This window comes from Perca fluviatilis, chromosome 5 (genome assembly GCF_010015445.1).
Source record: "Perca fluviatilis chromosome 5, GENO_Pfluv_1.0, whole genome shotgun sequence".
NCBI lineage: Eukaryota > Metazoa > Chordata > Actinopteri > Perciformes > Percidae > Perca > Perca fluviatilis.
This window is the reverse complement of record NC_053116.1, coordinates 10,237,842-10,255,934: the sequence shown is the minus strand read 5'-3', so window position 1 is coordinate 10,255,934 and position 18,093 is coordinate 10,237,842. Positions and strand designations below refer to the sequence as shown.

The 18,093-nt window shown below is 41.5% G+C and overlaps 1 protein-coding gene across 13 annotated transcripts in view; it reads right to left on the bottom strand.

The window, feature by feature from the left end:
• The window catches only part of hspg2 (heparan sulfate proteoglycan 2), a 125,139-nt gene that overhangs the window by 32,206 nt on the left and 74,840 nt on the right, over positions 1 to 18,093 (bottom strand). For 9 of the 13 annotated variants that reach the window (XM_039799814.1, XM_039799820.1, XM_039799821.1 and 6 more), the window contains 20 exons: positions 17,769 to 17,839; positions 17,524 to 17,588; positions 17,266 to 17,406; positions 16,267 to 16,458; positions 15,873 to 15,911; positions 13,853 to 14,131; positions 13,689 to 13,742; positions 11,795 to 11,878; positions 10,614 to 10,706; positions 10,433 to 10,525; positions 9,613 to 9,843; positions 8,726 to 8,839; positions 7,991 to 8,118; positions 6,766 to 6,852; positions 6,519 to 6,577; positions 5,549 to 5,713; positions 4,905 to 5,015; positions 4,214 to 4,314; positions 3,410 to 3,590; positions 849 to 908 (listed from right to left, as the gene is read on the bottom strand). In XM_039799814.1, the coding sequence (XP_039655748.1) occupies positions 849 to 908; positions 3,410 to 3,590; positions 4,214 to 4,314; positions 4,905 to 5,015; positions 5,549 to 5,713; positions 6,519 to 6,577; positions 6,766 to 6,852; positions 7,991 to 8,118; positions 8,726 to 8,839; positions 9,613 to 9,843; positions 10,433 to 10,525; positions 10,614 to 10,706; positions 11,795 to 11,878; positions 13,689 to 13,742; positions 13,853 to 14,131; positions 15,873 to 15,911; positions 16,267 to 16,458; positions 17,266 to 17,406; positions 17,524 to 17,588; positions 17,769 to 17,839 (2,348 nt within the window). The remainder of the gene's footprint in view (positions 1 to 848; positions 909 to 3,409; positions 3,591 to 4,213; positions 4,315 to 4,904; positions 5,016 to 5,548; positions 5,714 to 6,518; positions 6,578 to 6,765; positions 6,853 to 7,990; positions 8,119 to 8,725; positions 8,840 to 9,612; positions 9,844 to 10,432; positions 10,526 to 10,613; positions 10,707 to 11,794; positions 11,879 to 13,688; positions 13,743 to 13,852; positions 14,132 to 15,872; positions 15,912 to 16,266; positions 16,459 to 17,265; positions 17,407 to 17,523; positions 17,589 to 17,768; positions 17,840 to 18,093) is intronic. The other 4 variants (XM_039799823.1, XM_039799819.1, XM_039799827.1 and 1 more) reach the window with 4 other exon arrangements.

The window sequence follows — 18,093 nt, the reverse complement described above, 5'->3', positions numbered from 1 at the left end:
AAGAGAACAGTACAAAGAGAAAGAAGAAGGGCTACTCTTGTCTCTGAATGTGGAGACATTGTAAGTAAGCATCTAGCTCCTGATAATGTAAATAATTTAAGATGCAATAAATGTCCCCTTTCATTAAACCTGATTATACAGCAATTTGCTTAGTAATGTAATCCAATTAATTTAAAGGGATTTTATTTCATCATATTTAAAAAAAAAAGATTATAATTAAACAAATTCATATAATAGGCTTTATTATATGTATTATGTTTAGAGGGACATTTTCTGACATTATCCTATTAATTATCATTTCTCTTGAGTTATAACAGGTTTTTCATCTACGATACCAGTTCTAAAGTGCAATTGGAAAAAAATATTTTCTATTTTTTACAGTACGGCCTATAGCCACTGTACATCACTGACTGTAATCTCTTTTTCAATGATGGAAACCTGACTCAACATTCATGAAGGAGTTGCCCTTAGAATGAACATGCACTTTTTCCTGCAGTGATGGAACCCAATGAACCCAAAGAGCCATGTAGGAGCCAGTAATGCTCATGTACAATCCAAGCTTCGACAACAACTCAATAACTCAGATATACCGGAAACAAATAGCCATCTTTAGATCCAAGTTGAACTAAAGACTCTTGTTTACAAAGAGCGTAAGACAGCAAACGCTCTGGGCCGTCATGTTCGTAGAGAGTTTCTGCAGATGCTGCTTGGTTGATTGTACATGGGCGCTACAAGGCCACCAGCATATCCATGCTGAGGAAGAAGAGTGCATGCATGACACAGAGAGGGGAGAGGCGGGTCCGTCCAGGGAGCCCGGCAGAGAGGAAACCATGCCCATGCGGACTTACTCTTTCCGTGTCCTTCAAACATTTCATAGGCTGTGTAAAACATCTGAGTCTGTGAGGCCTCTGGAGTTGTGGGAGGAAGGGGACAGGTAAACTGACAGATCAGGTTTCAAGGTAGCAGCAGTTTACCTCCCATCTCCCCCTGGAGACACTTATCCATCTCCAAATGTAGGCCGCTGTGGTTTTGTCCAATTGATTCCACAAAACATCAATGCAAACATGCTAAAAAAAAACATCATGAACTTGATTTAAACTGGCACCGACTTGACATCAAGAACTACATTTTTTTTTTTTTTTTTTTTTTACCATTTGAGCTGATGGTTCATTTTCCTACCTGACGTTTTTACCATGATGGTCGGTGCCATTTCGTTCAAAGCTATGTGCGTTCAATTTTCACCCTTACCTGGTATATTTATTGAGAAAATGAAGAACACCGTGAATTGAAGTATGTTGGTTAGAATGTCCATTTGAATGTAAAAGTTCATGCTTATCTCACAATCTACACCAACCAAAAACAAAAACGCTTCACAATGCTGCTTATGCTGTAAATTCAAAACCAAGATACACAAACACATACTGTACACACGTCCAATCAGAGATAATGACTATGAGAACGGAAAGGAGAGATGGAGTTATGCAGAGTTGCCACAAATGAGGCATGCAGGTTAGTAGCAGGAAGCAGTTTTAAAACATCGAGACCCTAGTTTCATTTCAGCTATTAAAAAAAAGCCAACATACAGCTTGTGGTTATCCTAAATTAATCAAGGTAATATATGTAAATGGGCTCCATCCATGAATTAGCAAATCACTTGGATCAATTATTTTAATCAATTTTGTCTTTTTTTTTACAATTTTCTTTTCACAGTTAAGATAAATACATTACAATGTGAGCATTACATCTTTAAAAGGAAATGTTTAAGAAAAATTAGTAAAAATCTTTACAGAAGCACCTTTGGATATATTTGTAATCATATAGCCTTTGAGTCATGAATGAACAAATAAAGCTAATGCAGTTATTGTAAAGCAATGAAGATGAACAAAAAAAAAGTATTTTAAATGTGACATGTAATTGAAGTGTAAGATATTCTCAGATATATAAAAATATTTTCGTATAAAAACACAAATTGCTTAACTGTAAACACACACACACACACACACACACACACACACACACACACACACACACACACACACACACACACACACACACACACATCATACAAGGTAATGGCATTCACATGGCCAATTCTCTTGAAAATAAATTCCAAAAAGAAAAATTCATTTAATTCAATTCATCTGATATATATCTGATTTTATGGAAACATTTCAAGATAACATATTTCAGTCAAAAAAGAAAATGTGCCAACATTGACAGGATGTAAATAAAAAGACCATAATATACAATTGAAAATGATTATTGACAAATTTAGGATTAAAAAAAAACATGATTTTTCCCTTTTCTTTTGCATTTCAGTCAGATCTTAAATATTTTACCAACTAAATCAGACAAGTAACAATTGGTACAAACAGGACAGACTTTTGCCGACACTAAAGGAATGACAGAGTGAAATTACAGCAGTATAACAGCACGTTTAGAGAGTGAATTCAACCAACTGCATGGCTAATAGCACTGTTTTGTTCATACAGCAGACATTTCAGGCAGGAATACTGTATGGAGTGGACAACACAAAGAAATCAGGGGGGGTTCTTCCTACTTCAACTCTCTTCCGGATACACTGAAGTCCTCTTTGAATGTCAGTCGCAGAGTCACTAAGCACCAATGGTGGCAACCACATTCCTCCTCATCATCATTATACACTACAGCTCAGGCAGGAAGTGGCCCCAGGAGCCCAAAGTTCACAAGACACCAGAATCCAGCACCCTGCTAGTGAAACCTCTAACAGCAGAAACCAGCAACTCTACCAGGGATCAAAGCAACTAAACCACCACCGATTAATTCAACCCATGTGAAAAAAATTTGAAGAGGAAAGAAAAATCTGCAGTAGCCTCAGTAGAGTGTTGGCGGAAAGCATTCCAGTACCTACGAATCACCGACCCGAAAAGAGTGCTCATTTGGCCTAAGTGTAGTGGATGTGTCATGACTTGGAGCGCCCATTAGTTAAACCTAAAACTGCATACTTGACCCCATATGTTATCTGGAAAATTTGTACTCTACAATTTTAGTTTTTAACCAAACCCACAAGCTGTATTTCTTCATATAAAGTCTAGGAAAAATCCACGGATCAGACAGACAAGACAGCGAGTTAAAAAAGGCAAGTAAGAAGAAGATTGGCAGTATGATAAAAAAAAAGACAGCTTTTATGTTGATATCTGAGAGAAGAAGGCAAAAGCGTTGGGAGTTAGAAACGCAAGCTTATTATGCTGTTAACCCAGAGCTGAGTGTTTATAATGCATGATGACAGATTCGGTGAAACAGAGAAGCATGCACCATCGCAAGCTGGAGGGAGACTAAAGTTTAGGAGGGAAGGGAAACTACGGGAGCCAGAGCTGGTAGGGTAGCAGGGGGTGATGGGTAATGGAATGCGGTGCCGAGGATCACGAACCTGGCACGTAGAGGATGGCATTGCCCTCGTCCATGGCAAACATGTTGGAGCCCGTGCAAACGTAGACGCCTGCGTCCTCGGGCTGGACGTTCTGAATTGTCAGGATGCCGTTAAAGTCCATGGCCCGGTTGGGCAGCTTCCCGTTGCCCGTCCGTGTCCACACCAGGGTGTAGGCTGGTGACTGTGGAGAGAGGGGGAGCACATAAAACGCACGCAAATCACAAGATGCATGCAACCTCAAACATGGGAGAAAAATGCTCGTTGTTCGGCTGCAGACCAACTATTTAATATAGGCTAAATGTTCTGCTGTATGTGCTTACAGCATCGTAGCAACATGCACCGACACTACCAACCTGTTCTTTCAATTCTACATACACTTCGTTGGACCGCACCATAGTTTTAAAATAATGAAAAATATAGTAAGACAGCACAAAGTTAAAACATCTTATGTTAAAATAACACTTTGGCATTTTATTTTTTTCATTCGCTTTCTTGCTGAGAAGATCAATACAGTACCTCTCTCATGTCTGTATGCTAATTATGAAGCTAGTGTAGCCAGGCAACCAACAGGGAGTTTTAATTAGAGGAGCTGATAGACGGAGATTTTTGCCTTTGAGACAGAGCCAAGCTAGCAGTTTCCCCCTGTTTCCAGTCTTTATGCTAAGCTAAGCTAAGCTAACCAGCTACTGGTTCTAGCTTCAAAGTAGTATTAATCTTCTCATCTCTCGGCAAGAAAGTGAATAAGGGTATTTCCCAACACGTTGAACTTGCTCCTTTAAAATATATACTTCTGGTTAAGCTTACCTTGCTCTTTGCAGTACAGATGAAGCTGACAGTAGACCCCACCCTGACAGTCTGGGCTTTGGGCTCCTCGACTGTCACCTCAATGGCTTTGGATGGGGCACCTGGTCAAATGCAGAGACACAATTAGTTCATAATGATTGCTCATAAATACAGGTAGCGTATCGCAAATTACAAAAATGAAAGCAAACCGATCCAGACTTACAGGGCAGCCTGCAAAAAAATCTAAAATTGTAACAACTGGCTGTTTTTATATTGGCATAACAGCAGCAACACATCTTTGTTCTTTCTGTTATTTTTGCTGCCTTTTCCTCATCCATGAAGGTAGATGTGGAATGTACATTTAAAGCTGATAAACTGCAGCAATCCTGCCAAAATGTATCAAACCCAGTCTGTGCAACATCAGATACAGTCATTTCAATAACCAGTGGTATGACAAATAACTTTAAATTAACAATACATATTTTTTGTATTTTTTGCAAGCTTGGTTACAGTATGCTTATCCCAACACCTTCAAAACTCCAAATACCAAGAATGAACCACACCAGAGTCAACTGTATTGAAGAATGAGGTGTTCAATAATGCGTGCATAAGCAAACCCATGTGTTAAACCACGGACGGTATCTATGTAGTGTGCCGCAATGAGCAGCATGAAAGGAAAGAATTGCTAATATGGCAGTGAGACCATACACACTTGTGACAACAATTTCCGCACGGCTCCGGTTGGTGCTGCGCTGGTCTCTGCAGGTGCAGATGTAGACGCCGGCATCGCCCGGCTGGACACTGGAGAAGTACAGCTCTGCTCCTGCACACACAGATGAGCATCAGGCGTCGTATTCGCACATAACATTGCCCTATATGTTTATTTATTATATGCATTTTGTTTAGATTCAAAGCCAAAAGAAAGAGTGCATTGTTAAGTTATAATTAGATTCTTGGATCTACAGGATATTATTGCGTCCATCTATCCCGCACTAGCTGTGGCCATGTGTTTGAAGCGTGTGCTGTGAAAGTAGGAAAAAAGTATTGCACACTCCATATGCATTTCTCTGATGATCCGTCGGCCCTCAGGGCCTTCTTCAACTTTAACAATCAAAGTCAGACACATGCACGGATGTTGTATAGGCCACACCCTAGTCACACATCTGATGGTGATCAGATAATCATGTTCCACCATCAGGGTGAGGAAAAAACCCACTAAGAGACCTTTAGCAAATCAAAACTCCAAGTAAATAGTTACAAAAGCTGCAGCCAATCACATGAATTAAAAGACACAAGCCACTATGTTTCATACCATATATATAGAGATTTAAATTTGTTTTGAAGTGTGTGTCGTACCTTGTCTGCGTCTATCAGCACTGCTGGAGACGGGCCGTCCATCCTCTCTAGACCAGTAGAAATAGTGTGGAGGAGAGCCGGACACCTGGCACCGGAGAGTGACGGGGCTACCCGGGGAGGACAGGACCCTCTCTGGATAAACTTTCACCACCAGCGAGGCTGCAACTGCAAAGGTCATAACAAAGTCATCAGGAATACTCTCTGAAAACATCAAAACAAGCAGCATCAGTGTTTTTTTTTAAGTTTTTTTTAAATAAATGAGCTCAGGCAGTAACTATACATCTTATTTCTGTCTCGCTAAGTAAAACTGGATCGACACCATCCAATTGCGACTTTGAAGTTTTTAGCCAAACTTGTTAACCTTTACAGTCCTGAAATCGATATCACTCTCATATCTGTCTGTTAAATATGAAGCTACAGCTAGCTGACGGTTTACCTAGCTTAGCATGAAGACTTGAAACTGGGCGAAACAGCTGGCCTGGCCTGGTGACAAAATCCAACTATATGCTCAAGTGTAAAAATGACAAGTTGTGGTTCGACGAGGGTTACGTGCTGGACTATCTCTTGGCCGACTGCAGTGACTTCATGGAGGCGAACTTGCGTTTCCTAGGATGGCGGAGGCATGTCCCGCCCTGCTCTGCCTCTGATTGGCTTATCCTGGTATTCTTACCCTAACCCTAATCCCATAATAAATTCCATTCCTCATGCCCTAAAACCTAACCAATCCAACAAACGAAGGCAACAAAGCCAATCAGAAGCAAAATAGGCCGGGTCGTGCCTTCACCATCCTAGAACAGTCCTTGCTTTTGTCTATTTTGTTTTTAGCGTGCTATAGTAAATATTTCAAGCACAAGCATTTTACTTGATTTTGGAAACAAAGGCACAATCTTGATTTTGTTTTCTTTTTCATATTTTCATGATCATAAGCACTGTGCCGTCATATTTCTACTAAAGCGAAATGTAGCCTTACCATCATGTGGGCGACACTTCTGTCTCTCTTGTGGGTTGCCGACGTATCCAGAGGCACAACTGATGATGGTAAAAACAGACACAGAAACAACACTTGAGTGAAGTCAATGGCAATGTTCGATCCAGCTTTTGAACTTCTCATCATGGAAAATCGCAGTTAGTCCTATTGTAAAAGTGCGTGCAATTTATCAAAATGAACTGCTTGAAATATTTTTCACATAGTAACTATTGTGTGTTGGTCATCTTACCGTTCACAGTACTGGCCAGTGTACCCAGGCTGACAGGCAGTACACTGGTAGTTTCCATTTCCAAGGCTCTCACAGGTGGGCGAGAACCTGTTACACACACAGACAAGAAGATAGATTGTTGAGCAGAAACAAGGTTCAATGTCATCTGAACCTAACAAGTAATTTAATGTCACATTCTCTAGACACAGCTATGAATATTGTGACGCAGGCAGAGTAAGGTAAAGGAACCAAAATATGACACTTGATATAAAAAAAAAACAACTAGTGGATTGGCACTGGAAGAAACTGCCTGAAACGTCTCATTTTACTGAAAGGTTTCTCCAACATACTGTAGCTTTTTACTAGGACTGGTCAACAAAATCCTGATAAAAGTAAGTGAGGATACAAAATCTGATGAGGTCAGTAGAAATGTATGTAATATTTCATGTCAGTTGGCAGGAACAGCTTAATAATTAAGCAATATTACACGAGCCAATAATATGACGTTAAATCACACCCTCTAGTGTAATCTTTTGGGGCAATTTGCAATCAAAATATAGAAAAAAAGCAACAGAGATTATTTCTAGTCGCTCCCTGTTTAGGTAGCCAGCCAACTTGAGCTAACGTTAGCTTTGTAGCTATCGTGGGATTTCCCAAACAGAATAAATACCGCACATACTGTATAAACACAAAGCTACTTTGCTAGTTCAATCTTGTTGTAACTAACAAAACATTTCCTATCGACAGATGTAGCTCCTGTACATTGAAATTCGCATGCAGTGGGCTGTTTTTAAAAACATTTTTACAACTTTTTTTTTTTTTTACAAGAATTGAGTCATTTAACCCGATGAATCACTTTATATAAATATGTCGGAGAGTTTCTGTGTGTTTCACTGTGGATCCTGATTTTATGAATACTAATGTTTCAAAAACTGTTTTTGATTCAACTCTGTAAAGCTGACATGGAAATGGCGGAGTAATATTTGAAGTGACGAGCCTGGTGTGCTCTAATGGCTCTGGGTGTGCCGTCATGCGGATTTGAGCACGTTCTAAGAGTCTAGTGGACCAATCCGATTGCCTGGTTGGATCTACTTGTTGTATAATAGACATTAATCTCCAGAATTTACAAGACAGTATAATTTGCTGTATAAACAAGAGCAAGCCGCACACAGAGTTGTCTGGAGCTAATAATGGAGGTGGAATGTGAAGTCTTGGTATACAGTACATGCCAGTACTGAGTACTCACTGGTTGTCTGGGTCAGTGTGAGGGCAGGCGCAGGGCTGGCAGTCCTCCGGAGTGCCAGCAGTGGGGTCACCAAAGAAGCCAGGAGCACACTGCTCACAGAGCTCGCCCTGAGTGTTGTGCAGGCAGCTCTGGAAGGAGAAATGGATCTGTTTTGAAATGTGCCCTTCTCATTGGGGTGCTATAACCTAGCCCAGGGATGTTCAACAGGGGGTCCGGGACCCTTAGGGGTTCTTCAGAGTCAATGCAGGGGGGCCTCCAAATTAGACTTAAGTTTTTAAAGTTTTTTCAAAAAATTAAAAAGTCTTAACGTGATTCTAACATATTATTAGCAAATAGAAATCCCCACTGATGATAGGCTTACTGGCCAATAGGTAAGGTAGTCTCTGATGCTATCCACAGATACAGTTCATCCTAAGGATTCACTGTGCCACATGTATGTTTTAACATACATACATACATTTAACATTTATAAAATCATGCCAATAAATTGTTAGGCTATTTTAATAACTTAGTATTCCATGCAAAAAAGGTATGTGTAAAGGTTTTAGGCCGCCCTACATGTTATTGAAGGCCCAGTTTAATATATGCAACTTAAAACTACATTTTATACAATATATGTAGTAGCTCTGTCTCTCTTTTAGTTAAGGGGTCCTTGGCTTAAAAAAAACATTGAAGACCCCTGATCTAGCTACAACAACAACATCATCCGCCATACGCTAATCTAGTGCTACGTACCGTGCAGATGCCAGTCTCCGGGTGGCAGAAGTCAGAGTGGCCATTGCATTCACAGAGCTCACAGTGGCCCAGGTATAAACCTCCTCCAGTGCGAGTATATCCAGGGGCGCAGTCCTTAAAGAGACATTAGAGGTTTGTCTCAATACGGATACTTCCGTGAGTACTCTTACATGTAGAACACTCTTTACAATATGTACTCACTTGTGTAGTGTGTAAATTTCAACCGGGTAGTGTGGTCTCAAATTGCGCACGGCCGTTATACACTTATCGGAAATGACTCTTTTTCATCTTCTTTTTAATGGTAAACTGCAGCCAGGCGGAGTATTCCAGCCACATATTGTCGCCCGACAAAATATATACCGGCTCTTTTTCTCACTATCTGACAACAGAATGGTGTTACTTATTACTTATCCGGTGTTCGTGGTTTCAATCACATGCTCTTCCGTCATTTTCACAAGTTTGAAAATACGACGGTGGTCCCATAGCTTCCGCTCCGTAGCAAAGATGCCGACCGTTGAAGGCGAGTAGTGTCCAGTGTTCCACACTCTTTTTTTATTTTATTTTTTGAATTTTTTTTTAGCTTTTATGGCCTTTAAATGACAGGACAGCTCGAAGAGAGGAAAGGAGGGGGGGGGGGAGCAACATGCAGCACAGGGCCAAGGGTCGGATTTGAACCGGTTTGAGTGCAGCATCCGGTTACTCGCAGTGCACTGCATTTAGCCATACTTCATCAATGTGAACGCACTATGTTCTCAATATAGCAAGTGTAAATACAGAAGTGCGCGATTTGAGACACAGCATATGTCGATGTTAGCATTTTAATCACGCACAATTAGCCTGTATTGCTTCCAGTGAAGTCAACAATTCAGAAAGATGGAATCATTTACCTGGCAAGAGAGTCCCTGGTATGCAGGTGGGCAGCGGCACTGCTCCACCTCGAGGGCCTGAGCCAGGCCGCTGTAGTTGGGCACCGCGACTTCCATGTTGATATCAAAGATACTGGAGGAGCGCATCTCAGTGGAGTAGGATGCTCGAATCAGGATGTCATCCAGATCAGCCAAAACCATCAACAGGTGCTCTCGGGTGGCGGGCATGCCATCAGGACGTTGCCAGTTTTCCTGTGAAACAAAATGAAAGCCTTGGCTCTACTCGTGCAAAAACTGTATATTTATCGTTTAATTAAGTGTATTTTATAAAAAACTACGAAACCCCTAAAGGGACATAGGGAGCACGATATTCTTTTGCGTGAAAAGAAATTATTCATCTTCCTGAAAACGCAACGAAATGTACCCGATAGTGTCAGCAACAAACTTAAAGATAAGGTAACTGTTAACTGATTTCATGCTGTGAATGTAAAATATTAACTTAAGCCACATGTGAGCAATATTTTGCTATCCTTACATTGGTTTCTCATGAGCACGAGATACTTTCACCAGAAAAGTTTATTGTGCACACCACAAAGTATCCTGTGCTTGGGAGAAGCACGGGAAAAGAAAGAAAACCCCATTACCCTTTAGGCGATCAGTAAAAAACATGACTTTATCATTGATAAATAATCATTTATAATGTGATCATTTATGCATTTCTTTTTGCATGCCCTTCTCTAGGAAGAAGCCAGATGGCTTGATCCCTTCCACGAGCCAGATGCTTGCTGACACACTTTCCGTTCAACATGTAACAGTAACAGCGCTGTCATGAGCCTCTCACCTCTTTGAAGACGATCTCAAAGCGCTGAGTCTCTCTGCTGCCCTGCTGCCTCCTCTGCCAGGGCTGACGAGCTACCAAAGTGATGTCGTTCCCCTACAGGAACACCACTGACAGGTCAGTGAATGCTACAAACGTAGCCATGGGAGGCAACAGTGAATCAGCATAAAGGGCATGTACTCACAATAATCTGGACATCACCATCCTCAAGTATGGTTCCTCTTGGACCGGCCACGTAGGAGACGGAGTATTTGAGCTTACCGCCGTAAGAACCCACCTAAGACATGGTTAGCAAGGAAGAGGCTTTAGATCTTTTGCCAGGTCAAACAGTGCTGCAATTCCCTTGATGAAACCCAAACGTAACATTTAGCAAAAATGTATGCCAGATGGCTTCTTAGAGCAATACACTGTGTGCAGTTCCTTTAAAATTGATGTACTAGAAGGATGTGAATGCGGCGTTTTTTTTTTGTTTGTTGTTAAAGTTACCATGTTAACAGGATTTAGTTTACTCGTCATGGGGAGTACTGCTCAGCCTGTGACAACAGAGATGTCTAAATGATGTGTTAATTGCCCTCACAAAGTGTTTGTATTGTAATTTCTATTGTGAACTTCTTAAATCTTGCCCCTGACAAATACTCCCCATGTTCTAATAAAACCTAATGAAAACTACCTGAAACTAAACTGAATAAAAAAATAAATAAAAGAATAATGATAAAATGCCAAACTATAATAACTCTAGAGTAGAACGGAATATTTGTAGTTTCTATTTCTAATTGTATGTTACAGATGGAGTGTGTGTCTCACTACAGAGGAGGAATGCAGACCAGAAAGTCAAGAGGGCACTTTGGAGGGAGGGCTGGGTCAAAGTAGGGCTGAGCAATTAATCAAATGTTTAATCGCGATTATGATTTTGGCTCCTAATGATCACAAAATCAGAAAAAAAACGATTATTTTGCACATTATGTTGTGCAAGTAAACTCTTGTTTTGTCGGAATGTAAAAATTCAAAGGGCAAAAGAATTGAGGAAATTTCTCAGTTCAAGGTGTTTACACTGTTGATTTGTTTAACTGTTGCACTGTTTTTTAAGGTGAATAATTGCAATATTTTTCTAAAAGACAATGAGTAATCATGTTTAATAATCGTGATTTCAAAATTGACCAAAAATAATCAAGACATTTTTTTTCGATAATTGAGCAGCCCTAGGTCAAAGTTAAGGGGCATAGGGAGTGTTGACATGTGAGGCACTGGGAGGATGAGGATGAGGGCTGAAGGTTGGAGCATACTGAGGGTGCTGTGTTTTCTGTGAACTCGAAGAGTTGACCAGAGGACGGGAGGGGACGTCACCCCAAAAGCTCTCACAGTTACCTTATCCCCTGTGAACTGCGCTGGGAGCTGCCAGTAGAGCAGATCATCCTGGTGCAAGCTGAAACCTTTGTAGACCAGAGCATACTGAGAGGCAGAGGAGGGAGGAGAGGCATAAGAGAATAAGCCACAGATGGAGAGAGAGAGGAGGCCACACTAAATAATAAGCAGGCAGAGAAGCGGTACAGGCAGGCAAGCATGACGAAAAGAGAAAAACCTGACAGGAATCTCGGGACAAATGTGCGACACACAGCTAAACTCTTCAATGTACATGTTCTTTAGCACGAGTGCTAACAGTGTAAGCCTTCGCACTGTGCCTTGTCTGACAACTAAAACAACAACTTCCACTGTTAGTAATGGGAAAATGACAACTTAGCGTGTGCTTCAGTGAGAGGCTGTTTTAAAGCAGACAACAGTATAATGAAAGAGCGTTGTAAAACCAATGTTACTCTCAAGTGGACAATTACATCGACAGCACCGAGTGGGAGTTATTTGCTTAACAATGGAAAATACCACCCAGTCGAGCACTGGAATTGAATTATCCATTCTTTGGTAACTCTGAACTACATATATTCTGCATTACTTCAGTAGATCATCGATTAGGTCAGTGGTTCCCAAACTCTTCCTGCAGGGCCCCCCTTTTGTATATAAAAAAATATTTTCAAGCCCCCCCCCCCAATTTACATTGCTGCTATCTGGACGCAGATACAGGACACTGAGGTGTAGAAGGACTCGTTTTGGCTATCTCGCTGTATTTTTTGTATAGATCCGGTGTCGTCGTTGTAAATGTGGTTACTATGGTGTCTATATACCCGTCTTTATGTTATCTGTTGATGGATTTGTCCATGTATACTGCCATGTGCATGGAACAGACTGTGAAAACAAATCTCCCTCATAGGACAATGTATATCTAGCAATGTTACACAGCTCTATTTACACTTTATTGTAGTAGATCTTTACTTATTTATTTTTTTTTCCACAGTTGCATGTAACTTCTATTTGGATACTTCTGTTTCCCATGCCAATGTAGCCCCTTTGAATTGACTTGAGATCAGCAGTTTCTTTGTGAAAGAATGGGAGAGAGAGATAGAGAGAGAGAGAGATAGATAGATAGATAGAGAGAGAGCTAGAGAGAGAGGGAGGTGTGCAACAATAAGTTGTTGCAGTTTTTCTGGAAGGGATAGTCAATGAGACACAATGTGATTGTGACTGGGAGATTGGCAGTCGGCTCCTTAGAGGGAACTGTGTACATATAGTCTTGCCTTTGTTTTGGTAGCTGTGGCGTTTGCTGTAGCTTCATCGTCTGCTTTACGTTTACCCAACACTGACAACATTGTATTCAGAGTGATTGTGTAAAGGTGTTCACAAGCTACCAACCTTTCGTGAACTTGTGAATTTCGCCAGCCGTATTCTCTTGTTTTCATGGAGACAGACGCTGTGTGCACGGAGGGGAGGGCTGTGTGTGTGTGTGTGTGTGTGTGTGTGTGTGTGTGTGTGTGTGTGTGTGTGTGTGAGAGAGAGAGAGAGAGAGAGAGAGACGCGTGGTGACAGAGAGACGGCGGGAGAGCAGGGAAAGGAAATGCAGCTGAACGAATACGCTGCGTGTTTTAAATGGCGTAAAAAAAAAATAATAATAATAACGAAACGCAATATGTGTGCGGCGCACCGCCACAAATTAGTCTATGTGTGGGAAACACTGCCCCAGTTTGAGAACCACTGTGTGAGGTGCTGTTACGAGTTTCTGAGCTAAACATTAACTGCCCTGGACGAACTGAGGACAGCTGGTTGTTTATTAACTTTTAAAGCTTTACTATCAGAGTCTACATTACAGTTTCCCATGACTATGGGCAACAGAGGCGAGACGTGAAATCAGCCAGTCGGTCATGCCACTGTCTACCTTGCTGCTGTCCCCAGAAGCGCGAGCAGAAGTCTTGCTCACCGCGTTCTTGCTCTGTGGATCCGCAGCAAGGCCGGAACACCAAAGAGAGAAACCAGAAGTCACCATTATGACCGACAAACAAACGGGCTTGTCAACCTCTTGCGATCTCTGACAGAGTGTACCTGCAGACGGGGAGAGTGGCCTGGGGAGTAGGGCTGGCGTCTTGATGGACTAACCGAAGAGGCGATACCAGACGGAGGAGAAGGGGGGCTCAGGTTACGCAAAGACCATCGATAGGAAGAGGAGGAGGGGGAAGTTGGGACCCGAGAGGAAGAAGAGGAAGAAGAAGAATAGGAAGCGGATTTAGAGGAGGGGGGAAAAAATGGAGGGGAACCAGCTCGTCCATTGGAGAAGTTAGAGAAGAGTGCCCAGACCTCATCATCCAGCTGTCTGACATCACCCTGAGGAGTCGGAATGTAAGAGAACCGGAGATACAGAAGATACGTAATCAAAATGAGACGGAGACGGGGGTTTAGAATTTAGTTCTTCCACGATGAGAAGGTGAACATGCTAGGTCATGCTTTTTAGTCTACGATGCTTTGGATGTGCTGCACAACAACGTTTGGGCTCCGCTGAATAAGTTCTCACTCCAAGCAGTCGGATCACACAGATAAAACACACAAATCACCAACTTCTTGCACTGCAGAAACTTTCCTGAGACTTTGCGTACCAACTCAGACTTCATTGTGTTTCACACACATGCAAACGCACACGTAGAGTTAGGGCTGGGCGATATGGAGAAAATCAGATATCACGATATTGTCCTCGTCCAAATACATGGATGCCGATTTTGCGACGATATTGTAGGGTTGACAGTTGGTGCTTTCACAACATATCTTCACACTGAGATTTTTGATAAATAATCATCAGTAATGTGAATATAATGGCGAAGTGGGTAAAGGCAAATAATAAAACAGCTAGAAGAGTCTCTGGTAAGTTCAGAAAATGACATAATTTTACTGTAATGTGGCCTTTAAAACCAGGAAAAGACAACACTTATCAAGATATTACGATATCCAAAATCTAAGACAATATCTAGTCTCATATCACGATCTCGATATAATATGGATATATTGCCCAGCCCTACGTAGAGTCTGACAACATGCTGCTGCTCGGTGACCCATCATCAAACCAGGGTGATTCTCCATGCTGCTACATCTATGAACTGAGGGGATTTCTATTTAAAAAATGTCCACAAACTCAGCGTGTTAGCATCACTTATTATTATATTAGTAAACGTGTGAGCGCTGCCTTTATCATAACTATCTATGGTGCAGTTCATACTAAATACCTGGCTAGCTCTTGTGGATCTGTGGCTGTCTTTGCGTTCAGAGGCCATTAGGTTCCAAATGGAAGCATCCTTCCTTAGCTGCTCCTCTGGCGAGTACGAGTCACTCTATTGATGTGAATAAAGCGAGCTCTTTGATCACTTTCCTTATCACCGAGCCGATGGTATTTGGGAGTGTTATGGCAGTGTTAGTCGAGCAAAGTTAAAACGGTATGAAGTTCTTTAATGGACCATTAATGATCAATCTGTTTACATGGCTCATGTGATGTGGAGCAGAAAGCAATTTCTGTGTGCGTTATGAACTGCGATGTGATTGGTCAGATCTAAGAGACACTTAGTGGCCACCTTCTGCTGCAAACACTGCTGTAAAACACAATGCTTCTAATAAAACAATTTAATAAACACAAAAATGATTTAAAAAGAGCTGCAAAGATGAATTGATTAATTCATTAGTTATCAACTAATAAATTAATCAGCAACTATATTTGATAATCAAGTCCTTTCTTTATGAAAAAAAGTTTAAAAAAAATGTGATTCCAGCTTCTTAAATGTGAATATTTCTAAAGTTTCTTCTACACACATTTTAACATTTTCTGACATTTCATAGACCAAACAACTAATCGATTGATCGAGAAAATAATCGACAGAGTAACCGACTATGGAAATAATTGTTAGTTCCAGCCCTGAATTAAAACCATAAAACATGACTTATGCCCATCATGTATGGATATGCATGGCATTCAGTACATCGCACAATGCCACATCAGCAGTTAATTCAAACATGCCAAAAAGCACCATACTTCAAACAAAAACTACATTCACAACATGGCGACCGCTGACTGGCATTACTCTACCTGCTCTGCTCGTTTCGTGCGAGCAAAGAGCGACTCTTTCTATAGAGAGTGCAGGGGCAAACACAAAGAAACGGAGAGCTATGTTATGTAAGTGGACACTGGGGCCATTTAAACTGCACATTATTCTACCCTGTGAACACGGAGTAAACAAGATGAAAGAAAAATGTAGCAATGGAAGCAAAAACAGACTGAAAAAGCAATCTGCTAGGAAAGAAAGATTGGCTCAGGTTTGAATAAAATGAAGCAGAAAAATGAAGACGTCAACAGAATAAGAGTGGTCTACAAGTTTCGGATGAGTGCTGCTCAGCCCCTTATGTGCAGCATTAAGGGGTCCATGGTCTTGCTTGGGCTACTTCCAGTGATTTAGCCGCGGCATGTGGTCTTTGATACTGACCTTGTCTCCCTGGTAGACCTCTGGAAGCTGCCAGTAATGAGGCTCCTGTCCCAGGTAGTCAAAGTTGGTGTAGGACAGCTGAGTGCCTTCAGTGGAAACCTCCACAGTGAAACCAGTGACGATGCGGTTGGTGCGTTGACGGTTCACCAGAGCAAAGCCCTGGAAGTTTCCTGGAGAAAAGACTGAGGACACCTGCAAGAGCACATACATACAATGAGATACAGTAAAAAAATACATTTTAAAAATAGTACTTTAGCTACTCTAACCAGAGAAGTGAGTCTCATCAACACAACTTTTATAAACTCATCTCATTCATCTAAAATGCATGTTTGATGTTTATACATATCAACCCAGTCACTAACATTGGGTTAGAGATCCAATTTATCTGTTGGGCATCAGACTAAAGAAAATGACACCACCCAAACTAGCAGTCAGTCTGACCGACTGTCTTAGACCATAGGAATAGCATGTTTGAATTTTGAAAATCAGCATAGTTCCCCTTTAAGTGTTTTGCTTCCCAACCCATCAAGCAGTCTTTCAAATGTGCCTACGTAAGGCTTACTCTAAATGTGAAGTCTGAAAGTGACCTTTACAGACTTCACGTTTCTCACCCTTTTGCCCTGGGGAAAATCTGAGAGACATGAAGTCAAAATTTATCCTTGCAGTTATTCAGGAGAGGGTAGATATAGAGTGCAGAAATAATTGCCTGTGTGGCGAGTTAGCAGTCAATTTCTGGCCAACATCACTGATGGATGTGACCTCACTGGTTCGGAACCACTCGAAGGATGGTGTGATGAGAGCAAATTTAGACTTCCCTGAATTTAGACTCCGCAAAACTTTAGCTCTGAAATAAACATGTAGCGCACTTGCTGAAATGATCTTTTCTGCAGCATAGTTGCTTTCTCCAGTGCAAACTTAACAATGGGTTTGGTTGTTCAGAGGTATGAACCATTGCACTGTTGCCGTGTCATTGCGTTATGTAGCACTTAAAGGCCTCACCAGGTCTCTGTAGTGGTTAGAGCTGGAGCACTGCTGAGTGACGCCCATACAGAAACAGGACAGGCAGCCATCTTTGTTTTCCGGGCTGAGATGGAAGGTTCCAGACTTGCAGCTGGAGCAAGATGGGCCTTCAACGTTCATCTGCAACACATTATCAAGGAAATGAGACACTAGGCAATCGGTCCATTCCTAGTCTGCCTTGGAAGTGGGAACCAGGATACAAAAGATAACAACCAGACAGTTGGTGTGTTTGATCACCTTGCAGCGGCACACACCACCATTACAGCCTTCACTTCCTCTTTGGTCACAGTTATAGCAGTTACCTGTAACAGGGCAGTAGACCAGATAGTTACAGTGTGTACCAGCTCTCCATATGAAGATACTTTGTAAATTCCAGATTAATGATATGAAGGGAATCTTTGCAACTTGTGTTAAGAAAAAGATCAAGCCAGAAGATGGCCCATAATATCCATCATGTTCCAGAATCAAAACACAGTATGTACCATTGACTTCATTGTTGCCAACACTACATCTCTGTCCAAGCAGTGGGTTGCCAGTGTATCCTTCCGCACATCTGAAAATAAAAAGGACAAAGTATTTGAGCAAATATTTCCAGTCTAGGAGGATACAAGTTTAAACCCAAAGAACAATGAGGCAGGAAGCTGGGAAGTCTGCAAGAGGTGATATATCTGGTAAATCATGTCCTTTGGGGAGTCGCCTTGACCCTAGGTAGACCTCAACCACAAACAAAGGACTGACTCATTCATACATGGTACATAAAAACTATTCTGTTATTCCATCTGTAAGTTCTCATATCTGCACTAAGCA